At 42.2% G+C, this 26,009-nt stretch overlaps 1 protein-coding gene across 14 annotated transcripts in view; it reads left to right on the plus strand.

The window, feature by feature from the left end:
* The first annotated feature begins 7,958 nt into the window (after positions 1-7,958).
* Positions 7,959-26,009, plus strand: part of ABI1 (abl interactor 1) — a 118,246-nt gene continuing 100,195 nt past the window's right edge. For all 14 annotated transcript variants that reach the window (XM_017852985.1, XM_017852990.1, XM_017852986.1 and 11 more), the window contains exon 1: positions 7,959-8,298. In XM_017852985.1, the coding sequence (XP_017708474.1) occupies positions 8,182-8,298 (117 nt within the window). In that variant the 5' untranslated portion in view covers positions 7,959-8,181. The remainder of the gene's footprint in view (positions 8,299-26,009) is intronic.

Here is a 26,009-nt window from a genome sequence, read left to right on the forward strand (position 1 = left end):
TTTTTTTTTGAGACGGAGTCTCGCTCTGTCGCCCCAGGCTAAAGTGCAGAGGCGCCATCTACGCTCACTGCAAGCTCCGCCTCCCCGGTTGACATCATTCTCCTGCCTCAGCCTCCCGAGTAGCTGGGACTACAGGCGCCCGCCACTATGGCCAGCTAATTTTTTGTATTTTTTAGTAGAGACGGGGTTTTACTGTGTTAGCCAGGATGGTCTCGATCTCCTGACCTCGTGATACGCCCGCCTCGGCCTCCCAGAGTGCTGGGATTACAGGCGTGAGCCACGGCGCCCGGCCCATTCTAGTACTTTCTTAGGACTGATTACTGATTGCATTTCTATTTCTGATTTCTTTGTGCCTGAATTTTTATAATAAAGTCTTTTTTTCTCCCACCCTCAACTGATGATAGCTTGAGCTATTTTCTGTAACTTCCAACGAAAGAAATACTAACTTTACGTGGATTGTCATTTGTCTCTAGAACTTTTTTTCAGAGACTAGGTCTCACAGTGTTGCCCAGGCTGGAGTGCAGTGATATTCACAAGTCCAGTCATTTCACGCAACAGCCCAAACTCCTGGGCTCAGGTGGTCCTCTTGGCTCAGTCTCCTGAGTAGCTGGGACTACCTCAAACTTTTATTTTCCCCCCACATCAGATGGGTAACATGCCAACATCTTAACAAGGTTTGATGGAGGCACATCTTACACATAGCGTGAAAACCCAATCATCATGCTTATGAACTATGAAAGAATCAGAACTTTTAAATTTGTTTTTTTTAGTTGTATCAGAGTCCAGTCAGGAAACAAAAATTACTATAGCTATTTCAATAAGTAAGGGATTTATAAAACCATTGGAAGAGTTTGATACTCAAAGTTCAGGGAAGACTGTCAATAGCTCCCAGTTCACCAGTAGGCTCAGAGAATGAGGTACTTGTTGTACCTGGCCAGGTTAACTGCTCCAGAAACTGCTCTGTTACAAATGCTTACAAAATCTTACTGAAGTTGAAAAGGGAGGTGGAGAAGGAGATGTTGAAGGAGATGTTGGTTCAGCAGCTTCCAAAATTAACAAGAGATTTACTCATCTAAAAACCATACTGGCCAGGCACGGTGGCTCATGCCTGTAATCCCAGTGCTTTCGGAGGCTGAGGTGGGCGGATCACGAGGTCAGGAGTTTGAGACCAACCTGGCCAACATGGTGAAACCCGTCTCTGCCAAAAATACAAAAAATTAGCTGGGTGTGGTGGCAGGCACCTGTAATCCCAGCTACTTGGGCGACTGAGGCAGGAGAATTGCTTGAACTCAGGAGGCGGAGTTTGCAATGAGCCAAGACCATGCCACTGCACTCCAGCCTGGACAACAGAGCAAGACTCCAACTCAAAAAAAAAAAAAAAAAAAAAAAAAAACCACGGCTGGGCATGGTGACTCATGCCTGTAATCCCAGCACTTTGGGAGGCTGAGGTGGTTTGATCACTTGAGGTCAGGAGTTTGAGACCAGCCTGGCCAACATAGTGAAACCCCATCTCTACCAAAAAATACAAAAATTAGCTGGGTGTGGTGGCACATGACTGGATTCCCAGCTACTCAGGAGGCTGAGGCATGAGATTCACTTGAACTCGGGAGGTGGAGATTGCAGTGAGCCAAGATCATGCCAAATTCACATGTGGAAGTCCTAACCCCAGTACCTTTAAAGATATTACTAAGATAAGGTCTTTAGGGTGGGGCCCCAATTCAGTATAAATGTTGTCCTTATAAGAAGAGGAAGAGACATCAGGGATGTGGGTGCAGGTGAGGGCACAGTAAGAAGGCAACTGTCTACAAGCCAAGAAGAGACACTTCAGGGAAACCAACTCCGCATACTTCTTGATCTTAGGCCTCCAGCCTCCAAAACTGTGAGAAATAAATTTTTGTTGTTTAAGCTACCCAGTCTGTGGTATTTTGTTATGGCAGCCCTGGTAGAGTAATATACTCCTCCTTACCCTGTTTTCATGGAGAAGGTGGTCATGTCACATAGTGGTGGTGGTGGGTACCTGGGGTGTCAGGGGTTGAGGAGGCAGGCAGGTTTAGGGGGAAAACCCTGATTGCCTGACCCCTGGCTTCTTTCCACTAGTTCTCACTGCTACTCTACATTCTGGTCTGTGGACCACTCACTTCCAATGTAATGTTCTAGGATACCATATCGTGAATTAACTTTTCAGAAGTCTGAGATTCTCAGGATGTGGTGTGCTAGATAATAAGATTAGCAATTATGTACCAAAATAATCCAAATTATGATTTCGCCTGGAACATCTCTTAATTCTTCTGAAGTGAGTCTTTATGATGGCTAGCAATCTGCTATTTCTGAGCGAGATACAGAAATTTCAATTTCTCTTCATGCATATGTGCCGAATTTTCAGTTACACACGGTTTTTCATGACCAAATTGATTAGTCTGAGTAGACATCCATGAAATGAAATGTGCAAGGTCCGATTTACAGTTTTAGCCCTAGGAATACATCATTAGGTATATACAGCCACTGTTTTTCCTTATTCTGTTGGGATTCTTTGAAAGGCATTTCAGTATAATTTATTTGCACAAAATCCACAGAAAAATACTAACTCAATAAAGAGTATAAAGGTGCACATTACGGGAGAGAAGTTAAACTGAAAAAGTTAGCGTGATGCCCTTAATTTAGTGTCACAGTGTCTACCTGCAATTCTTTTTTTTTTTTTTTTTTTTTTTTTTTGAGATGGAGTCTTGCTCTTGTTGCCCAGGCTGGAGTGCAGTGACATGATCTCAGCTCACTGCAACCTCCGCCTCCGCCTCCCGGTTCAAGCAATTCTCCTGCCTCAGCCTCCTGAGTAGCTGGGATTAAAGGCACCTGGCACCACGCCCAGCTAATTTTTGTATTTTTAATAGAGACAGAGTTTCACCATGTTGGCCAGGCTAGTCTCGAATTCCTGACCTCAGGTGATCCGCCTGCCTTGGCCTCCCAAAGTGCTGGGATTACAGGTGTGAGACACTGCACCCAGCCCTACCTGCAATTCTTAATGTTAACTCTTGAACTTTTAGTCACTTATACTTTTCACCATACATCAAAGGCAACAGAAATACGTAGTTTTCCCTTTTTTATTATTTGAAGCAAGGAATTGTTTCCCTACTTGCATTTTCTTTGTCCAGCTTCATCGAGATATACTTAAGTTATTTATTTATTTTGAGACAGGATCTTGCTTTGTCACCCAGACTTGAGTGAAGGTTCGCCATCATAGCTCACTGCAACCTCAGCCTCCTGGGCTCCTCTAGCATTAGCCTTCCGAGTAGCTAGGGAAGCCACCATGCCCGGCTCAGAGGTATAACTTAGTTGCAATAAAAGGCACAGATTTTTTTTTTTTTTTTTTTTTTTTTTTTGAGATGGAGTCTCAGTCTGTAGTCCAGGCTGGAGTGCAGTGGTGTGATCTTGACTCACTGCAACCTCCGCCTCCCAGGTTCAAGTGATTATCTTGCCTCAGCCTCCTGAGTAGCTGGGATTACAGGTGTGCGCCACCACGCCCGGCTAATTTTTGTATTTTTAATAGAGATAGGGTTTCACCACGTTGGCCAGGCTGGTCTTGAACTCATGTCTTCATGTGATCCACCTGCGTTGGCCTCCCAAAGTGCTGGGATTACAGGCGTGAGCCACCACACCTGGCAAAAGGCACAGATTTTAAGTGTGCAATTCAAGGTGATTTGACAAATGTATGTAGTTATGTAACCCCCAGTACAGTGATGATATTGAATATTTCCATTACGTCTAAAAGTTCACTTGCATCCGAATATTTCCATTATGTCTAAAAGTTGACTTGCATCCCTTTGGTGTCACCCCACCACTACTACAGCCTTTGGCAAAGTCTGATCTGAGTTCTATCACTGTAATTTTGCCTTTTCTAAAATTTCATAGAAGAGGAATCATACAGTTTGTTATTTATTTATTTGTTTGTTTGTTTGTTTGTTTGTTTGAGACAAAGTTTTGCTCTTGTTTCCCAGGCTGGAGTGCAATGGTGCAATCTTGGCTCACCACAACCTCTGCCTTGTGGGTTCAAGCAATTCTCCTGCCTCAGCCTCCCGAGTAGCTGGGACTACAGGCGTGTGCCACCACGCACGGCTAATTTTGTATTTTTAGTAGAGATGGGATTTCTCCATGTTGGTCAGGCTGGTTGCAAACTCCCAGTTTGAGGTGATCTGCGCACCTCAGCCTCCCAAAGTGCTGGGATTACCGATGTGAGCCACCGTGCCGTTTTTTTTTTTTTCTTTTGAGATAAGAGTCTCCCTCTGTCACCCAGGCTGGACTGCAGTGGTGTGATCTCAGCTCACTGCAACATCTGCCTCTTGGGTTCAAGTGATTCTCCTGCCTCAGCTGCCTAAGTACCATGCCCAGCTAATTTTGGTATTTTATGTTTAGTAGAGATGGGGTTTCACCGTGTTGGCCAGGCTGGTCTCGAACTCCTGGCCTCAAGTGGTTCACCCACATTGACCTCCCAAAGTGCTGGGATTACAGGTATGAGCTTCTGTGCCCAGTTCGTGCCTGGTTACTTGAAAAAATACATACATTTTGTAGAGACAGCCTGTTGCCCAAGCTGGTCTCAAACTCCTAGGCTCAGGTGATCCTCCTGGCTCAGCCTCCCAAAATGCTGGGATTACAGGTGTGAGCCATTGCGCCCAGCCTTTTGGCTTGTTTTAAAAACTGATTTGTCATCTTATTACTGAATTGTAAGAGTTGTTTGTATATTAGGGTACAACTCCTTTATCAAGATATTTGTTTTGCAGATATTTTCTCCCAGGTTTTGGTTTGCCTCTTCTTCCTTCTTTCTTCTTCCCCTCCTCCTCCTCCTCCCCCCTCTTTCGTTTCTCCTCCTCCTTCTTCTCCTTCCTCCTCCTCCTCCCCCTCCTCTTCCACCTCTTTCTCCTCCCTTTCCTCCTCTTGCTTTTCCTCCTCACCTTTAAGGCATGAGGGATAAGTTCTTTGAGTGAACTTTACATGAGCTGCAAATATTTGTACAAGGTTGCACTATCCACTGGATTTTGGAAATATCACTGTATTAGTCCATTCTAGCACTGCTATAAAGAACTATCAGAGACTGGGTAATTTATAAAGAAAAGAGGTTTAATTGGTTCACGGCTCTGCAGGTTGTACCAGAAGCATAGCGGCTTCTGCTTCCGGGAGGCTTCAAGAAGCTTCTGATAATGGCGGGAAGGAAAAGAGGAAGAGAAGCGTCTCACGTGGCAGGAGGGGAGCAGGAGGCAGGCGGGGAGGTGTCATATACTCTTATTTTATTTTTAAGACATGATCTCCCTCTGTCACCCAGGCTAGAGTGCAGTGGTGTGATCTTGGCTCACTGCAATCACTGCCTCCCAGGCTCAAGCAATCCTCTTACCTCAGCCTCCTAAGTAACTGAGTCTACAGGTGCTCACTACCACACCTGGCTAATTTTTCATGTGTTTTGTAGAGACGGGTTTTTGCCATGTTGCCCGGGGTGGTCTGGAACTCAAGTGGAACTCAAGTGGAAGTAGTTCATCATGTTGGTCTCCCATTTTGGGAGTCAAGCGAGTCTCCCGCCTTGGTCTCCCAAAGTCTGGGATTACAGGCGCAAGCCACTGCACTGGGCTGCCATGGACTTTTATTTTTTTATTTTTATTTTTTTTGAGACAGAGTCTCGCTCTGTCGCCCAGGCTGGAGTGCAGGGGCGCGATTTCCGCTCACTGCAAGCTCCGCCTCCCGGGTTCACGCCATTCTCCTGCCTCAGCCTCCCGAGTAGCTGGGACTACAGGCGCCCTCCACCACGCCCGGCTGATTTTTTTGTATTTTTAGTAGATACGGGGTTTCACCATGTTAGCCAGGATGGTCTTGATCTCCTGACCTCGAGATCTGCCCGCCTTGGCCTCCCAAAGTGCTGGGATTACAGGCGTGATGTCATACACTTATAAATGAGCAGATCTCAGGAGAACTCACTGGAGATCATGGGAAGAGTTCCAACAGGATGCTGCCTAACTATTCACGAAAAATCTGACACGTGATCCATTCACCCTTCCCCCACATCCCACCTCCAACATTAGGAATTACAATTCAACATGAGATTTGGCCGGGATACAGATTCAAACTATATCAATCAGTAACCTAGGAAACTTGACGGCATTTTCAGTAGTACCCTTAGCTAAATTCCTTAACCTATGTAAGCTTAAATTTCCTTATTTGATAAAGAAGGAAAATATTTATATTATCTCTCAGAGTTGTGAGAAGAAATCTGACAGTACTTTTTGTTTGTATTTATCATGATTATTATTATTATTCATTCATAGCTCAACTGCATGGAAAGTACGTTGAAAATAGTAAATCAGTATTACCTCCCTAATCACTTCCCCAATGTTGTTGAAATGTGTCAATATTTGGATACATGCAAACCGAGTGATTTGTACAGTTAAATCTCAAGTAGAGACCGAGATCAATAATACATTAAATTTTAATAACTTGGATTAAGTCGTGTTTGGGTTAACGATAAGTATCAAAAGATAACTATTATACCTATTCCAGATATCATGGAAAGTAATACATTTATTATTGATTTATAGACCACAGAATCCTTGATGGAGAATCTGGTGGCAAGGGGAAGTTAACGCTTTTAGTAGGAAACTGAATTTTTCCTTTCAGAGGTTGAAGAGGGAAACTAGTTCCCTGGGGCCCTGAATAGGGCCCTAGTAAAGGCAATATTCAAGAAATACCTGGTGATGGCAATTTTTAATTTGGTTGAGTGATGTTGTTAATGCTATAGTTATTTTGATTCTAAATGACTTTATGGAGATACATGGACATATGGATTTTACAATGATCTTTAGTTTCCTCTTTGGCCTTTGGACAACACTTTTCGTAGCTGATTATATCCAAAGCATTTAATGTTCCCGTTGAAGTGAAGAGCTTGAAATATAGGGCCTTTTGAGACTATTCCAAAGCAGGTGATAAAAACAAAACAAAAATCCAGAAGCAAAAAACGAAGGGCCAGGGTGGGTGGCTCATGATTGTAATCCTAGCAGTTTGGGAGGCTGAGGCAGAAGGATTGCTTGAGGCCAGGGGTTCGAGACCAGCGAGGGCAACAAAATTGGATCCCTGTCACTACAAAAAATTAAAAAGCTCAGCCCCAGTATAGTGACCCTCGCTTGTAGTCCCAGTTACTCCGGAGGCTGAGGCATGAGGATCGCTTGAGTCTAGGAGGTCTAGGCTGCAGAGAGCCGTGATTGCGCCACCACCACCGTACTCCAGGCTGGGTAAGAGTGAGATCCTGTCTCAAACAAACAACCCCCACCCCTAAAAAACCGTGCACTTGACTTTAAAAGTGTAGGAAGATTACATGCCAAGCAGAGTCACAGAAAAGAGAAATTAGGACAGGAAAGCCCTATAAGCTATGTATGTTTATTTTATAATTGAGTCTTTAAGGGTATGGAATTCGTACTCAACTTGTACCCCCAGTGTCCAGTACACCGCTTGGTAAACAGCTGGCAATCAAGAAATCTTTGCTAAATTTTAAATTAATTGATGGGGGCGAAAGTTCAGAAAGTAAAGCCTGACTCGCGTTATTTCTAAGAAGGCAGAGGAAGTAAAAATCTAGTTTTCCGTACTCTGTCCCTTTTTAATCCTTCTGTGAATGGATGTCCCTGATTCACTGACATTTCCTAATTAACCAAGTTCTGCCAAGTTTCACATGAAACTTGGGGAACCGATTTCACTCCCCCAGAATCACCCTGTGGCGCCACCTTCCGGAGCTGTGAGGAAACTCCGGACTTCCCCCCAACACCGCCCCCTCCCTCCACCTTCGGTCTCCGCTTTCTGCGCTCTGCCTCGTTGTTTTCAGAGGTGTCTGCGCGCATGCGCTTTGGACGGACAGCCTAGTCTAAGAGAGACTACAATTCCCAGAAGACAGTGCCAAAGAAAACAAAATCCCGCGGCCCGGCGGGGGGAGGGGGGGAAGAAATGAAGGCTCGCGAGAGAATGAGGTTCAGGCGGCTGCGCGAAGTGGGTGGAGGGAGACCCGAGAGAGTGAGGAAGAAGGGGAGGAGGTGCTGTCCCACAATACCAGGCGGGAGGGCGGGTAGTCGGTTTGTATCCGGGCTGTGAGGTGCTCGGAGCCTCGGCGGACCTTGCTGCCTCTGTCTCTTTAACGCGAGAGGAAGCGATGCAGAGGGGTGGAAAATGGCAGAGCTGCAGATGTTACTAGAGGAGGAGATCCCGTCTGGCAAGAGGGCGCTGATCGAGAGTTACCAGAACCTGACTCGGGTGGCGGACTACTGTGAAAACAACTACATACAGGTGAGGCGTGCTGGCGGCCGGCGGGCGCTGGCCGGGTCGAGGACCCGCCGGAGTGACCAGCCCACTGGGCGGGGTGGGGAACTGCCCTGACCTCAGCGGCTGCCACCAGCCCGAGCCCCTACCGCAGCCCCAACCCCAGCCCCAACCGGGGACAGAGCGAGTGGCCGGGCTGAGGTAGTCAGGCTGCGATACAGGAAGTGGCTGTGGTAGTGGAAATCGATGGAAGGGGAGAGAAAATGGGCGAGGGAGCCGGGAGCCCGCCGCCGCCGCAGCCCGGCGCCCCCCTCGCGTCCGCCTTCCCCAGGGCCGGGCCACCGGGGTCGCGCGCCCCCCAGGTAGCCTCCAGTCCGCGGGGCTGGCGTCCCGGAGACCCCCCTGCTGCCGCCGCGCCGCCTCTCTGCGCCCGGAGAGGAGAGGGCAGGGACCAGGCTCAAGCCGCAGAAGGGATAGGACCAGCGGGGTGTGTGTTGTGTGTCGGCGGAGGGTGGGGTGGGGGCGATTATGTCAGTTTCAGCCCCCAGAGGGTGTGTCTTTTATTTATTTATTTATTTTAAAAAAATTTGTCATGAGTCACATTACACCGACCTCCCGGAGGAGAGGAGGAAGCGGGTGTGGGGAGTGAGGGAGGGCGTTTGAGAGAAGTTAATCTTAAAATTCCTTTAATTGAAGGTTTGTAAATCTGCCTGCTTGTCCATTTTCAAGTCGGGTTCCCCCCCACCATCGTTTTCACTTCCGCGCCACCGTAATGTATTCTAAGAGGTTGTTAGGGCTGCTATCATTAATTATCAAACACGAATTGTTTTTAACTCCTTGGAAAAACGGCTTAAATACTCTCCCTTCTCCCAAAAGTTCTTGAACTGTAGGCTTCATAAGTAACTTAAAATAGACTGGTGTCATCGCTGGTTGCTTATTTTCTGAGGTTTCTCCCTTAACAAGCTAAGTAAATGTATAGTATATGAATCCAAATACTCCGAACTACAACGTAAGAATATCAGTTATTGTAAATTAGAAAACTCTTGGGACTTGGTGACAGATGCTGGTTTGTTCATTTCTTTTTGGATGATTGGAAGTGAGTTGTGTGTGGTAGTTTGTTTTGAAGATCTTTAACTGTGTAAACCAACAGTTTGCACTAGAAACAAAGTAGCACAGTCCTTTGTATAAATATAAAGCCACCAGAAATGCTCTTGCTTTTGGTAAGGCAAGGCCAGAACGTGCTTTGAAAGGTTAGGGTTATTGCAATTCAGAACTAAATTATTTATAGAAATGCCTCCCATGTGATTATAATTTTTAAGAACCAATGTTTCTGTGTTGGCAAATGCTTTCCCTCTTTATTTTTAGAGGGAGATGCTGTTTTCAGAATGTTTTGAATATTTTTCAATTTTGATGTTAGTAACATTGTATCTTCAGTAGCACTACTCGGAATTTATCTTCACAATTTTTTTGTCAAGTTTTTACTTTAGGAATTCTTCGGATAAGTAAACTTGTTGAATACCTGCCACATCTACTGTATCACTTTGTTTATGCAAACTTTATATTTAGCCCTTCGAAACTTAAAATCTAGTAGAAAAGTGGCTATAGTTTGCAAAATAAAAGTGATCTTGTAGTTTATCGATATTAAAAATAGGCAACTTTTATTCAACTTAACATGAAAAGCCTTGAAATTGAGGAGAACCTTAATTTGCTGAAAGTTTTAAAGATTTTTGATAAGCCAAAAGGAGAGCACAGTAAGTTAAATTGCTCCCTTTCCAGAAAAGTTATGTCTTTGTAGAAGTCAGTAGATAAGTACTTCATACAGGGTGGCTCCTTTTTGTTTTGCGTGTTGGGAAATCTGACGAGTATATAGTGTGGTAACTATGTGTTGGCAACTGTTGGTAACTGTAAACGTGTTTTAACCTGTGTACTATTTCTTTTTCAGGTAGTTGTATGCTGTAATGCTTTTTTTACCCCTCTCTGACCCCTTTCCTTTACTCCTCTTGCTACGATCATGTAACTTTGAAGCACTTTAAAACTTCTTTGCTAATATCTCTAATTAAGTCATGTTATTTCTCATACAGTCTCTCACTTTATAAAATGTTAGTGCCATGGTGCAGGCCCCGTTTTTTTATTTTCGTTTTTGCGGGGGTGGGGTGGGGTATAATTCTAAATCTGACACCAGTGAGGTGTTTTGTTTATACTGGAAAAAAAAAAAAAAAAAGAATTCACACAAAGCAATGATGATCTAAATACCTTAGTAGCTTTTATTCATTGGGCTACAAGATCCAGGCCACTAGTTGCTTCCGTAAGGGACTCAGACAGGGTCAGACTCAGAAAGTGATGTGGAAGTTGATGTGGTAGGTGGTGCTGATGACTTTGGTGCTAAGAATGGGGAATAAATAATATTAGAAATATCCATTAGGGTGTCTGTTGAGGTCTTTCTATATCCTTCCTGTGACCTGATTGGGTTATTTATAACTAATACTCTTCGTAAATATACCTCTTCTCAGTGAAAGTATGCAGTTGATGTGTGCTTTGAGAATTTTTAAATAAGGTGAGCTAAGTTATTGCTTGGGTGATTTTTGTTCTGAGATTCACTTTTCATTTCATTTTCTGTAGTTTGAAAGTGCAGTCCAGTTTAGCTAAGGTGTGTAGCTGAGAAACTCTTTTGGCTGTGGTGCATTTAAGTTCTTGGGGCAGTTCATTAGTTCTTTGGTTCTGTTGGCTTTATTAGATTGTATTATTAATAGCAAAACATCTGAAAAGATTCTACGTTAAAAAGGACAGTTTTTTTCTTTCTTTTCTTTTCATTTTTTTTTTTTTTTGAGACAGAGACTTGCTCTGTCACCCAGGCTGGAGTGCATTGGTGTGTGAACACCACTCACTGCAGCCTCCACCTCCTGGGCTCAAGCAATCCTTAGCCTCCCATGTAGCCTCCCACCTTAGCCTCCCATGTAGCTGAGACCACACGTGTGTGCAAGAACAGGGTTTTAAAAGTTGCCATGGGATAAATAATATTAAAAATAGAAAGCGTTTTTTCTTTTTTTTTTTCTGTTTTTTGAGACAGGGTCTTGCTCTGTTGCTCAGGCTGGAGTGCAGTGATGCCATCATGGCTTACTGCAGCCTCAACCTCCTGGGCTCTGGAGATCCTCACACCTCAGCCCCCACAGGTAGCTGGGACTACAGGTGCGCACCACCGCTCCCAGCTAATTTCTGTATTTTTTTGTAGAGATGAGGTTTTGCCATGTTGCCTAGGCTGGTCTCAAACTCCTGGGCTCAAGCGATCTGTCTGCTTTGGCCTCCCAGTATGCTAGTATTACAGACATAAGCCACTGCACCTTGTCAGAAGGTGTTTTTCATTTTTTTTGTTTTTTTGTTTTTTTGTTTTTTTTGAGATTGAGTCTCGCTGTATCACCCGGGCTGGAGTGCAATGGCGTGATCTCGGCTCACTGAAACCTCAGCCTCCTGGGTTCAAGCGATTCTCCTGCCTCAGACTCTCAAGTAGCTGGGATTACAGGTGCCCACCACCACCCTTGGCTAATTTTTTGTGTTCTTAGCAGAGGCAGGGTTTCGTCATGTTGGCCAGGCTGGTCTCGAACTCCTGACCTCAGGTGATCTGCCCTCCTCGGCCTCCCAAATTGGGATTACAGGTGTGAGCCACCATGCCTGGCTGAAAGTGTTTTTGTATAGTATTTATGTAGACATACAGAGGAGACTTTTCCATCTTTGTTTAATATGACCAGATTGAATTTTTCATGCCAAGGACAGTGCTTAACTTGAACACACATGTTTAGCCAGTTCTCTGTGCTCTACCTTAGAGTTAGTTCATACTGCCTTTGTTATGGAAACTATTTTGGGAAATAGGAAGGAAAGCTGAGTGAAAAGGAGTAGAAACTGCTTAAGAAGATTTGTCAGGATGCAGATTGGTAGGCTGGGGGTAAGGACAGAGAAGTCTTCATACAGCTTAACTTTAAAATTTAATTTTATTTTTTGTCTGGAGTTCTACCAGGAGCTTTATTTGGGTTAACAAGTATGTTCTAAAGTCTGGGAGTATGAAGGGGATATCATCCCAGTATGTTACTGTGAGCTACTCACTTCAGCTTGCTTTCCTCCTCCTGTGACATTTCCTTCATTAGCACATTTAATCTCAGAAGGCGGGTGATTTTTGAGCAGGATCCCTTTGGAGTAGGTAAAAGCTAACATTTCTGATACTGTACACTTTATGCCAGTTTATAAACTGCGTCACTTCTTTTTTTTTTTTTTTTTGAGTAACTGATGGACAATTAGAGGTTCAGAGGTATTAAATACCCAACCTAAAGTTCAGTAGCTTGTATGAGGTGGTGCCTGGAATCAAACCCAGATTTTCTCGGCTCACTGCAACCTCCAAACGATTCTCCTGCCTCAGCCTCCCGAGTAGCAGGGACTACAGGTGCGTGCCACTGCACCCAGCTAATTTTTGCATTTTTAGTAGAGACAGGGTCTCACCATGTTGACCAGGCTGGTCTTGGACTCCTGGCCTCAGGTGATCCACCCTCCGCAGTCTCCCATGGAGTTGGGATTACAGGTGTAAGCCACCATGCCCAGTCTGGAATGGGATTTTTTGTTTTTTTGAGGTGGAGTCTCTCTCTGGAGTACAGTGGCACGATCTCAGCTCACTGCAATCTACACCTCCCGGGTTCAAGTGATTCTCCTGCCCCAGCCTCCCGAGTGGTTGAGATTACAGGTGCCCACCACCATGCCTGGCTAATTTTTGTATTTTTAATAGATATGGAGTTTCACCATGTTGGCCAGGCTGGTCTCAAACTCCTGACCTCAGGTGATCCACCCACCTCAGCCTCCCAAAGTGCTGGGATTACAGGCGTGAGCTACCACGCCAGGACCTGAATGGGGTTCTTATGGCAACATAGGGGATAAAAACAGTGTGTGAATAGATAAGGGTAGAGGGTAATGTAATTGCCTCTATTTATTGAATACCTACTCCATTGCAGTCTCTGCTGGTTGGTTTTGTATTATCTTTAAGCCTTACAAACTCTACATGACAGACAGTGCTGTCTTACATACGAGGAAATTAGGACTCATAAAAGTCAAGTTTTGTTTAGTCATAGAGCTAGTAATTGGCAGTCAGGACTTCCTTCTGACTCTGGCAGACTCCATAGGCTGTGCTCTTTTCATATACTGTTTCCACATGAATGAATCTGGAACTCAAGACTGGTTTAGGAATACCGTGGAATTAACAGATTAGACTGGTATTGGGCAAGCCTGGGAACCTAACAACTCTTTACCATTGTTTCCGGTTTGTAACTATAAGAAGAGGTATGTTTGTAATTTAGGGACTTGCCCATATCACCAAAGGATGGTAACTTTAGCATCTGAAATGTTTCAGATTACAGAATTTTTTGTTGAATTTTGGAATATTTGCATTATATACTTACTGGTTGAGCATCCCTAATCTGAAAATCTAAAATCCAGAATAGTCTAATGAGCATTTTTTTTTGTGTCATGTTGATGCTCAAAAGTTTTGGGTTTTAGATTTCCAGATTAAGGATACTGAACGCTGTATAGGAATTACAGGCTAGTTTTTCACTGAGCTCCCTGGATCCTTTTTCTTTTCCTGCATCCTTGCCTGTTTTTTTTTCTATTCTTAGTCTGTGTTGCAATTGTGCTAAGAAATTTTGGAGACAAATTTGTAGAGATTAACAAAAAATGTGTTGAAATATTCTGGGTAGATGTGATTTCTATACAAACCAGGTTTGGAGAGAAACAAAGTGATTCAGGAGATTAGGATAGATTGGAATGATTTGAATTCTTAGAATTGCACTTTGAAGTTTGAGTAAAACAGTGGCTAGCAAAGTTAGAGATATAGGTTGGAAATGTAAACGTATTTAACAGAAGGTTAGATAATTTTATGGGAGATCCTTGTTAAATTGACCCATGCCATGTCATTACATGTTTATTCATACTGTTGTGTCAAGGTGATACAGGGCTGGGTAGAGCAGGATCTGACCTAGCATATCAGTTCTTTTTTTTCTTTTCTTTCATTTTTTTTTTCTTTCACACCATGTCTATGAACCCAGCATATCAGTTCTTATGAAAGTTCATATCACATATATCAGTTCTTGCTAATACTCTCAAGGTGAATACTGAATATTTTTAGGGCTACATAATATTTGAAAATTTGTATTAAAACTAATGTTTCTTTTTTCTTTTGTAGCTTTAATACTAATAACAGCTTTATATGTAATACTTCTCTCTAGTCCTGGTCTGTTTAGAACCTCAATTTTAGCATGCTTCTGTCTTTTGGAGAGTTTTCTTAGAAAATTGTTGAAATAATCCCTTAGGATACTTTCAAATTTTTCTTATGTGCTTCTGCTTTCTCCAGTTGATTCTGATAGCTCAGGAATGCTAATAGTCCTTGTGGAAAGGAGATATTTAGGCAATTGGGGATCTGCTGTGTGGCCATTTGTACTAACCTTATTTATATTCAGTGAAATTATGTCCTAAGAATTAACACAGTTAACAGTCAAAAATATGTTAGCCAGAAAGGAAGTGTCCATATTGAGATAAGAGGTTGGATCAAACTCTAGGAGATTGTGCAGATACAAATCTATAAAATCCATGAAAATAGTGTTGTCATGAAAAGTAAGATAAAAGCTGGGCATGGTGGCTCACGCCTGTAATTCCAGCACTTTGGGAGGCTGAGGTGGGCAGATCATGAGGTCAGGAGGTCGAGACCATCCTGGCTAACATGGTGAAACCCTGTCTCTACTAAAAATACAAAAACAAAATTAGCCGGGTGTGGTGATGGGCGCCTGTAGTCCCAGCTACTCAGGAGGCTGAGGCGGCTGAATGGCGTGAACCCGGGAGGCAGAGCTTGCAGTGAGCGGAGATCGTGCCACGGAACTGGCAGCCTGGGCAACAGAGTGAGATTCCGTCTCAAAAAAAGAAAAGAAAAAAGTAAGGTAAAAATGATAGTTAAATGCTAATTTTGAAGCATTTAAAAAGTTTTGATTGGGAGTTTGTATATTTTTCGTAATATCATCTTGTGTTGATTGTAATATTTATTGAAATTATGGTTTGATTGTAGAAGAAATAATAGTCAAACCCCAGAACTACAAACTTTGTAGATCTTAATATTTAATAAGACATCATGTTAGAAATAAGGGATTTTTAAAAAAAGGACATCATTGAGAAATAAGACATAGGAAAGTAGCAATTATTGAATTTTGTTTTAAAGGAAATAGTTGACTTGCTCTTTTAACAGTAAACATCCATCCCTTAGAATGGAGACTTGAAATTTGACTACTGTGTGTCAACCCAAATAAGTACTTTTAACTTTGGATCTATTAATTTTCTCCATTTACAAAATAAAACTTTCTCAGACATAGTTAGTAGTGAACCTGTGTTTATGAAGAAAATCTGTTAATGAGGGACCACACCCAGCTAATTTTTTGTAATTTTTGTAGAGATGGGATTTCGCCATGTTGCCCAGGCTTGTCCTGAACTTCTGGACTCAAGCGATCCTCCTGGCTTGGCCTCCCAAAGTGTTGGGATTACACGCGTAAGCCACCATGCCAGATCAGCACAAATATATTTTTGAAAAACTTCAATTTACCTTTAATTCACTCATTTCCTCAATGCTTTATAATTAATTTTTATTAATAATTTCTACATTATTTGACAAAATTGTATTTGGTACATTTTATTTTTCCTTCTATGGAAAGGTGAGTGTGGCACTTTTTCAGAACCCATGAGAAATTAATGCCCTCCACTTAAACATCAGAAATGTATATATTACATCATATAGAAAAACGTGCTTTCTACTGCGTCAAATATTAGCAACTTAAGAGTTGTAACAACAGATGCTTATTTTATTTTATTTTTTTTTGAGACGGAGTTTCGCTCTTGTTGCCCAAGCTGGAGTACAATGGCACAATCTCCGCTCACCGCAACTTCTGCCTCCTGGGTTCAGTCAATTCTCCTGCCTCAGCCTCCTGAGTAGCTGGGATTACAGGCATGCACCACCACGCATGGCCAGTTTTGTATTTTTAGTAGAGACAGGCTTTCTCCACATTGGTCAGGCTGGTCTCGGACTCCCAACCTTAGGTGATCCACCGGCCTTGGCCTCCCAAAGTGCTGGAATTACAGGTGTGAGCCACCGCGGTCAGCCCAGATGCTTATTTTAATAAGGCAATGCAGAGAAAAGAGTACATGGGTGCCATTTTATTTTTAATTTTTATGAAGGATGGGGTCTTCTATGTTCCCCAGCTGTTCTTGTAATTCTGGGGTCAAGCGATCCTCCCATCTCAGCCTCCTGAGTAGCTGGTTCTACAGACATTCCCCCCCAAGCCCCTCCCACCATGCTCAGCTCACGGGTGTCATTTTAAAATCGTGATTGTTACTCTAAAGTGGGCCCTCAGCATAGTTAGGCAGTCCCACTAGATAACCTCGCCAGTTTATTCTTCCACTTACCACAAACTATTTTAAATTTTTTATCCCCTTTTGAAATCTGACTCTTTCCTTTCTTGTTTTTTGTTTCATAGAGAAAATAGACTTGATCATATAAGACCTGTAATTTCTTACCACTGCATCTCCAAACCTTCTATCCTCGCTCACCCTGTTCTACTTCCTTTTCATAATGGAAGAGAGGCGTTCTTCCTCCTAGCTGAAGTCCTAACTCTGGGTCACATTCTCTCCTGCCTTTTCATAAACCTTCTGCTTCTGATATATTTATACCTCCTCTGTTTACTGAATTTCTGTTTTCAGAATTGAAACATTTCAGATTGCTGCCATACTTGAAAACTCTTTTGACTTCATATACCCATCTAGTAACCGACCTATCTCTCCTTTATGGGTTAACTAGTTTTATTATACTATTGTCAGCTAGCTGCAGTGGCTGAAGTCCGTAATCCCAGTTACTTGGGAGGCTGAGGTAGGAGGATTGCTTGAACCCAGGAGTTTGAGACCAGCTTGGGTAACAAAGCAGAACCCTGTCTCAAAAAAAAAATTAGCTTAGTCTGTAGTCCCAGTTACTTGGCAGGTTGAGATGGGAGGATCACTTGAGCTCAGGAGTTTGAGGCTGCAGTGAGCTATGATCGCGCCACTGCACTCCAGCCTGGGCAACAGTGAAACCCTGTCTTTTAAAATAAAAACAAAAAACCAGGCATCTTCTTCCATCTCTCACTTTTCATTCACTCTTTAACCTGTTCTATTTCCACTGCTCTCTGAATGCTAATAACCTCCATGTTGCAAAATTCTTTCTCATATTAATTCTCATCATGCTTGTTTTCTTGTCATCATTTTGCGTGGTTGATTTTTCGTACTTTTTTTGAGAAGTTAATCCTTTGGCTTCTCTGCTTTTCCTATTACTCTCTGGCCCATTATTCTCTTTTACTATTAAGTATTAAAGTGGCTTCGTATGGACTCACTGAAACCTGGGCATCATTTTTTTTTTTTTTTTTTTTTTTTGAGACGGAGTCACACTCTGTTGCCCAGGTTGGAAATGCAATGGCGCGGTCTAGGCTCACTGCAACCTCTGCCTCCCAGGTTCAAGCAATTCTCCTGCCTTAGCTTCCCAAGTAGTTGGGACTACAGGCACGTGCTACGACACCTGGCTAATTTGTATTTTTAGTAGAGACGGGGTTTCACCATGTTGGCTAGGCTGGTCTTGAACTCCTGACCTCATGATCCGCCCGCCTCGGCCTCCCAAAGTTCTGGGATTACAGGCATGAGCCACCGTGCCCAGCCGAGAACTTTTTTTTAGGTGGGTTCTATCTATTAGCATTTACTGTTCTAAAACTAAAACTGAGCAGTTTAAAACATTTATTAATTCATTTAAAGTGATATCTAATGGGTTTATTGTTAACATAAATAATATGTTTTATGAAAAATGTAACCTTAGTTTTCCAAAACAAAAATGTTTAGGGCAAGAGTAACATTAATTTACATTATTGCACATCTCAGTGGCAACAAAATTCTTATATCTGCTTCTGTAGTTAATCTATTCATTTTGTTTTGGTTGAAGTATGTGAAGGAAATCTGTCCTTACATGGTTATGTAGTAGAAAAAGGGGGACTATTGTAATATGCCGTGCACATAGTTGTGGATAATTTTCTTTGATACTACAACAAAACTTGGTAGATGGTAGTTTCTTAAAGGTTAGTTACAGTGTGGATTCTGAAACCGTATCAATAAACATTTTATACTCCATTGCATTAAAATACATTGCATAGGCCATTTGGAAAATATTTTTCACTGAGTTATGCAGACCTTCTGAATGTTGACACATTTCATTATACAATGTGAAAAAATTACAATCACTAATATTAACACAGATCTCACTTGAAGAATTTTCAAGTATCACAAAGCTTTCAAGTTCACATTGATGGATGCAAGTTTTCTAAGATTGCAGTTTTTGCTTGAAAGCTTACATTTTATTATTGGCAACAAATATTGCCAGTTATTTTCCTTGAAGTGTTAGGCTTACTTACTCATTTTTAGGAAAATGTCTGCCAGATGCTCAAGTCTAAATAATCTTAGTTTACGTGTGAGTTGTTTTTGAAGTAATAATGATGTTCCATGAATAATTGGCTTATTCTGCTTGCAAATAAACTGCACAAGTGCTTTTTCCTAACAGGAGCCATCATACTTAGTATGTAGCAGAAGTACTATATGTGTATTTCCATTTTGTCATACACAATATTAAAAGACATTTTCCCAAGGGTCAAGATTTAATAGAACTAATAAATTTTCCTGCTTCATCAAGAGCATTTTAAAGTGAAACTGGCTTTCTTAAACTTCTTTTTCTTCTTTTTTCTGTGGATGGTTGGCAGTAAAGAACATGGTGACTACTAGTATTGTCGGTGATGTTGCTGTGATTGCCTGAGGGGCTACTGTAGTTTTACTCACCTTTGTTTTTGTACCCTCAATTCAAATGTCAACTTAGGAAAGAAAGCAAATAACATTAGTAGTAGTATAAAAATAATTTTGACCTTGTGGACCCCGTGTAAAGGTCTTAGGAATCCTCAGGGGTCTGCAGAGCACACTAGACAACATTTGGGATAGATGATTGGTTCAGTAGACTTAATACCTTCCTTTTGTGGTAATGGGAGTCAGAATTTTAAATATCTTTGTATACTACTATGTATCTTGTGAATCCCTAACTAATGTAGTTACCATTAAAATAAAAAATGTAAAGTTTCTTATGTAGAAAGTCTTGGCCAGGCGCAGTGGCTCACGCCTGTAATCTCAGCATTTTGGGAGGCCAAGGTGAGTGGGTCACCTGAGGTCATGAGTTCAAGACCAGCCTGGCCAACATGGTGAACTCCTGTCTCTACTAAAAATTCAAACATTAGCTGGGCGTGGTGGCACGTGCCTGTAATCCCAGCTACTTGGGAGGCTGAGGCAGGACAATCACTTGAACCTGGGAGGGAGAGGTTGCAGTGAGCTGTGATCGCACCATTGCACTCCAGCCTGGGCGATAGAGCGAGACTCCATCTCAAAAAAGAAAAAAGCCTCTTATTATATTGCGTACTGTGCTAATTATTTTGGTTCTCACTATTTGGGTCTTATTCCTCTGTACAATTCACCTTTCACTAGCACTGATTTTGAAACTGATTTGCTGCTAAAAGTTTCATACATCTGTTATCTTCAAATTTCATACCAAAAATGTAGTAATTTGTTGATATGAATTTATTTGATTCATAGGGAGTTGTTAAATGATTTTTAGGAAGTAGTGAGAAATAATTTTAATTTTAAAATGATATAATAGTCATTCATTTCTAATTTGAGTATGTTCCAAATTAGATGTGAAGAAATCTCTTGTTATTATCCATGGCACATATCATTTTGGTACTAATATATTTACATCTTCTTTTTTTTTTTTGAGACAGGGTCTCACTCTGTTGCCCAGGTTCTGGAGTGCAGTGGCACGATTACTGTTCACTGCAGCCTTGAAATCCTGGGCTCAGGTCATCCTCCCACCTAAGCCTCCCAAGTAGCTGGAATTACAGGTGCACCACCATGCCCAACTAATTTTTTGGGTATTTTTTGTAGAGACAGGGTTTCACCATGTTGTCCAGTCTGGTCTTGAACTCCTGAGCTCAAGCAGTCCTCCTGACTTGACGTCCCAAAGTGTGAGCCTCCCAGGTGTGAGCCACCAGGCCTGGCCCAACATCTTAAAAAATAAGAATAACCCAGCTGAAGTGAAAGAAAAGGACAAAAAACGGAGGGTACAATTTTTGTTTTAGTTGTTTCTCTGGCATTTTCCCCCTTTTATTGTATACATTTTGTGTTTTCCATGAAAAAAGGCTTAGGATTTATCTTTTCCTCTGTTGAATCATATCTCTTTTAAAAGCGTTGAGAAGCTTTTTTTTTTTTTTCAGTTCCATCTTCCCTTAAAATTAATAATAATCAAATTTTGCTTTTTTTTTGTTTTTAAAGATAGGGTCTCTTTCTGTTGCCCAGGCTGTAGTACAGTGGTGCAATCTCAGCTCACTGCAGCCTCAACCTCCTGGGCTCAAGCAATCCTCCCACCTCAGCTTCCCAAGTAACTGGGACTACAGGTGTGCGACACTATGCTTGGCTAATTTTTGTTATTATTTTTTAATAAGGACAGGGTTTTACTATGTTGCCCAGGCTGGTCTTGAACTCCTGGGGTCAAGGGATCGGCCTACCTTGACTTCCCAAAGAGTTAAGATTACTGGCATGAGCCACTGTGCCTGGTCCTCAGAGTTTGCTTTGAATAATGGGAAGACAAACTGGTGATACTCTTATTCTTTTAGAATAATCAGATAATACCATAAAGATGCCAAAGAAAACTGGCAAAATTGTGTAGGTTCCCAAGTTGGAACCACAGGATTTCCAAAAGAAATGCACAGTAAAATGAAATATATGTATAACTGTATGTATTGTGCTTCTTAGTATGACAGAATTTATTAGTTTGTCACATACTCAGTTATTCTGCGACTTTTTACATGTATTATATGTCAGACTGTTTTGTGAATCAGATACAATTTCTACCCTTAAGTGATTTATAGTTGACCTCCTCTGTTAATCAAATAACTCCAACTATAATACATTACATCGGCCAGGTGCGGTGGCTCACGCCTATAATCCCAGCACTTTTGGGATGCCAAGGCAGGCAGATCACAGGGTTAGGAGATCGAGAGCATCCTGGCTAACATGGTGAGACCCCGTCTCTACTAAAAATACAAAAAACATAGCTGGGCGTGGTGGTGGGCGCCTGTAGTCCCAGCTACTTGGGAGACTGAGGCAGGAGAATGGCATGAACCTGGAAGGCGGAGCTTGCAGTGAGCCAAGATCGCGCCACTGCACTCTAGCCTGGGCAACAGAGCGAGACTCCGTCTCAAAAAAAAAAAAAAAAAAAAAAGAGAAATAAATTACACCTAGGGAAGGTACATGTGACATGAAAGTATATATCAGGTGCTGCCACCTAGCTTAGTGTGTCATAGAAGTAATGTTGGAGTTGAGATCTGAAGGGTGAATATATGTTAACAGAGAACATTTGGGGGAAGGGAAAACAGTGTCTCTGCAGAGGGGAACAGCATGCATACAGGCTCAAAGGTGAGTGAAGGCAGAGTGATTTTGAACAAGTTACACACTTGTGTACTTCAGAGTAAACAGAGTCATTTGTGAAGAGGAAGATAGTTACCTGATAAGGATTTTGATGTTTTCTTTTTCTGAGGCTGATGAGAAGGCATTGAAAGTTTTAAGCCAGCTGGGCACAGTGGCTCATGCCTATAATCCCAGCACTTTGGGAGGCCAAGGTGGGCCCATCACTTGAGGTCAGGAGTTTGAGACCAGTCTGGCCAACATGGTGAAACCCCATCTCAATTAAAAATACAAAAATTAGCCTGGCATGGTGGTGCTTGCCTGTAGTCCCAGCCACTCAGGAGGGTGAGGCAGGAGAATCACTTGGACCCGGGAGGCGGAGGTTGCAGTGAGCTGAGATCGTGCCACTGCACTCCAGCCTGGGCAACAGAGTGAGACTCTGCCTCAAGGAAAAAAAAAAAAAGAAAAGAAAAAGAAAGTTTTAATGGGATGATACCTTTTTTACTTTTTATAAAGGTTCCTCTTGTTTAGAGTGGAGAACAGATTGGAAGGAAGATTGAGTACAGATTGGAAGGAGTTCAGAACAGATTGGAGGGAGGCTAGTCTAGAGGTGGTGGTAGTAATTGGTGGTGGTTTTTCTAAAATCTTTTGTTTTTTTGAGACGGAGTCTAGCTCTGTTGCCCAGGCTAGAGTGCAGTGGTGTGATCTTGGCTCACTGCAACCTCTGCCTCCCAGTTTCAAGCAAGTCTGTCTGCCTCAGCCTCAGTAGCTGGATTACAGGTGCCTGCCACCATGCCCGGCTACTTTTTGTAGTTTTTTTGTAGAGACAGGGTTTCACCATGTTGGCCAGGCTGGTATTGAACTCCTGACCTCAGGTGATCTGCCTGCGTTGGCGTCCCAAAGTGCTGGGATTACAGGCATAAGCCACCATGCCTGTCCATTTTTTCTAAAATCTTTAGTGCCTGAACTCATCATGGTAAACTGTGACTCTTTATTATTTTCTTTTCTAAAAGAGGAGTGTTTGAGGCTATTGGGATTTGTTGAACTGAAATTCATTCAACAAATAGTTAATTGCCTACTCTATGGAAGACTGTCTGCTAGGTATTATGAGGTGGTGGTATGATGTCTGTATTATTATTATTATTATTATTATTATTATTTTTGAGACAGAGTTTCACTCTTGTTGTCCAGGCTGGAGTGCAGTGGTGTGATCTTGGCTCACTGCAGCCTCCATCTCCTGGGTTGAAGCTGGTTTTGAACTCCTGACCTCAGGTGATCCGCCCGCCTCAGCCTCCCAAAGTGCTGCGATTATAGGCGTGAGCCATCACACCCTGCCTTGTGTCTCTATTATTTATAAGCTATGTAGAAATCATTGAAAAGCCTTAAATCTAAGAAAAGAAAAATTGGTCTATAGTATTTATAATTAAATGAGGAAATGTTCTGTATGGAAGAAAAATAATTGTTATTTTGAAAGGTTTTGATTTTAGTTTGACGACAGTCAGAAGATTGCTTATGGAAAGAGAATATGTCAAGCTGCATTTTTTTTTTTAAAAGCATTTAGGTAATATGTTCCTGTAAAAGAGTCAATACAGTTGTATTAAAAGTCAGACTTAAAATGTCTCTTCTTCTCACCATACTGCTTTTATTCTCTCCCCTCAAACTGTATGCTTGTTTTCTGCCTTTCCAGTTTTTGTACAAAGGATGTGCTTTGGGAAGATTCATGTTGAATTGGTGCGGGATGGATTGGAGAAGGGAGACTGGATGGACAGTGACCAGTTAGAGGACTGTCACATTTGTCTCACTGTAAAGAGTATTTCATGAATTGAGATAGCTATAGTAAGATTGAAAAGGAAGAATCAGCAAGCCTTGGTGAAGGAGATATGGGTGGCTGGGAGGAAAAGGAGAATCCAAAGAAGGCTTATTTAACTGGTATCTATTTTCCTGCAGCATAAAGCTAATGCGCCTACAGAAGGTAATTTGCAGTCACAGAAGTAAATCTGTAGACCCCTTCTTTTTCAGCCGTTAGTACACAGTTGGTTTCTGACACTTTCCAGCTTTTACTCCTCCACAATTGAATTGATTGGCAGAGCAGTGGGTTGGAGAATAGGAATAAAGCTTGACTGCTAGCTGGCTGTGTGGGCAGAACGGGGAAGGGAAGGGGGAAAAGGAGAGGAAAGGGATTCCAATTTCTCTGGCTATATACTTTTGTGGCATGAGGTGCATGTGTCTTTTGATGTTAATTTTGATGTTCTATCCTAACCTTCTGCATTATAGATTGTTGGTATTTTTATATGTGTAGAGTCTTTATAAATTTTGAATACATATGATACGTGGATTGAAAATGCTCTCTTTTTGAAAGGAACTTTTAGAGAGAATTCTGAGGAACAGTACAGTGTTTGGGGTTCTCAGGGCAAGTGTCTCCTAAAGAATGAGTTTAGCTGAGTCATTAATGTAAAGAGTTGAGGGGAAGGGGGATTGGGAGGCAAGGGATATATAGGTAGTAGGAACAGAAAGACAGCAAGGCATGTTTGAGAGAGCTGTGAGTAGTGTCAAGTGCAAGGGAAGGTGGAGGAGATGAAGTCTTAGTCAAAAACATACTTGAACTGCTGTCACTAAACTGTAGAAGATCAGGTCAGTGTTTCCCAGATTTGAAAATAGAAACCGTGTTTTCAATTTAACACTGGTAAGATGAAATTGTGCTTTTGCTGTGTCCTGACATACTCTGTTCATTTGTCTAGACACATTTCGCATAATCAACGGAAACCATTGGATGAGTGGTTAAATATAAGATAAATGAGTTATAGGTCTGAATCAATCACTTGTGTGTGAGCTAATTGTCATAACTTGGAGACTGCTTGCATGAGTGGCTTTATTGTTAGTGCTTATTAAACCTTGTGGTATATATAACTTTTTTTTTTTCCAACTCAATTGTATATTTCTTCCACCCATCCTGCCTCTCCTACCTTGCCCCACTACCACAAAGAAGAAGAAGAAAGGCGGCATGGTCCTATCTCTATGAAAATCCTGCCACTCTCATTTTTGGTTTTGGGTGAGGAGGTACGGTGCTGCAAGGTGGGAAGAATATGTGATATATTAATATGTACGTCACTGAAGAGAATTGCAATACATTCCTTTTATAGTCAGGTGGAAGTTTTAGGAAAAGCTTTGCTTCTACACACACACAGACACACACACACACACACATATATATAGATACTTTTTTTTATATAATAATCTTGCTGTGTCATACAGGCTGGAGTGCAGTGGTGCGATCTCAGCCTCAGTTCACTGCAACCTCCACCTCCCAGGTTCAAGCGATTCTCCTGCCTCAGCCTCCCCAAGTAGCTGGGGCTACAGGTGCGTGCCACCATGCCTGGCTAATTTTTGTATTTTTAGTGGAGACAGGGTTTCACTGTGTTGGCCAGGCTGGTCTCGAACTCCTGACCTCAGGTGATCTGCCCACCTCAGCCTCCCAGAGTGCTGGGATTATAGGTGTAAACTACCATGCTGGGCCCCACCAAGATATTTTGACCTTGTGGATACTATAAATCATATAATCTTTTTTCCTTTATCTTGGTGGATTCATGCAAAAGCCAGAGCCAAACTTGTGGCTCTAATTATTTATTTATTTATTTTTTGAGATGGAATCTTGCTCTGTCTCCCAGGCTGGAGTGCAGTGGCTGAATCTTGGCTCACTGCAGCCTCCTCCTCCTGGATTCAAGCATTTCTCCTGCCTCAGCTTCCTGAGTAGTTGGGACTATAGGCGTGCACCACCATGCCTGGCTAATTTTTGTATTTTTAGTAGAGGTGGGGTTTCACCACATTGGCCAGGATGATCTTGATCTCCTGACCTTGTGATCCACCCTCCTCGGCCTCCCAAAGTGCTGGGATTACAGGCCTGAGCCACTGCGCCTAGCCTCTTGTGGCTCTAATTTATTATGTAGTACTCTGTGGTCTGTATATTAACATCTTGCCTTTATCTTTTATATTATGTGATAAAACCCTGATTTTTGTATTTTGAATTTTCTTGTTTAACTGTACACATTTTTGTACTGGTATAGCAATAGCTAATGGCATTTCCCTAGACCAATGAAATTGGCATCTTTTTAGGGAGAGAGGGTTAGATTGGCTCTCAGGCTCTGGAATTTTTTTTTTTTTTTTTTTTTTTT

Source organism: Rhinopithecus bieti, unplaced genomic scaffold, assembly GCF_001698545.2.
Source record: "Rhinopithecus bieti isolate Rb0 unplaced genomic scaffold, ASM169854v2 scaffold_36166, whole genome shotgun sequence".
Taxonomy (NCBI): domain Eukaryota; kingdom Metazoa; phylum Chordata; class Mammalia; order Primates; family Cercopithecidae; genus Rhinopithecus; species Rhinopithecus bieti.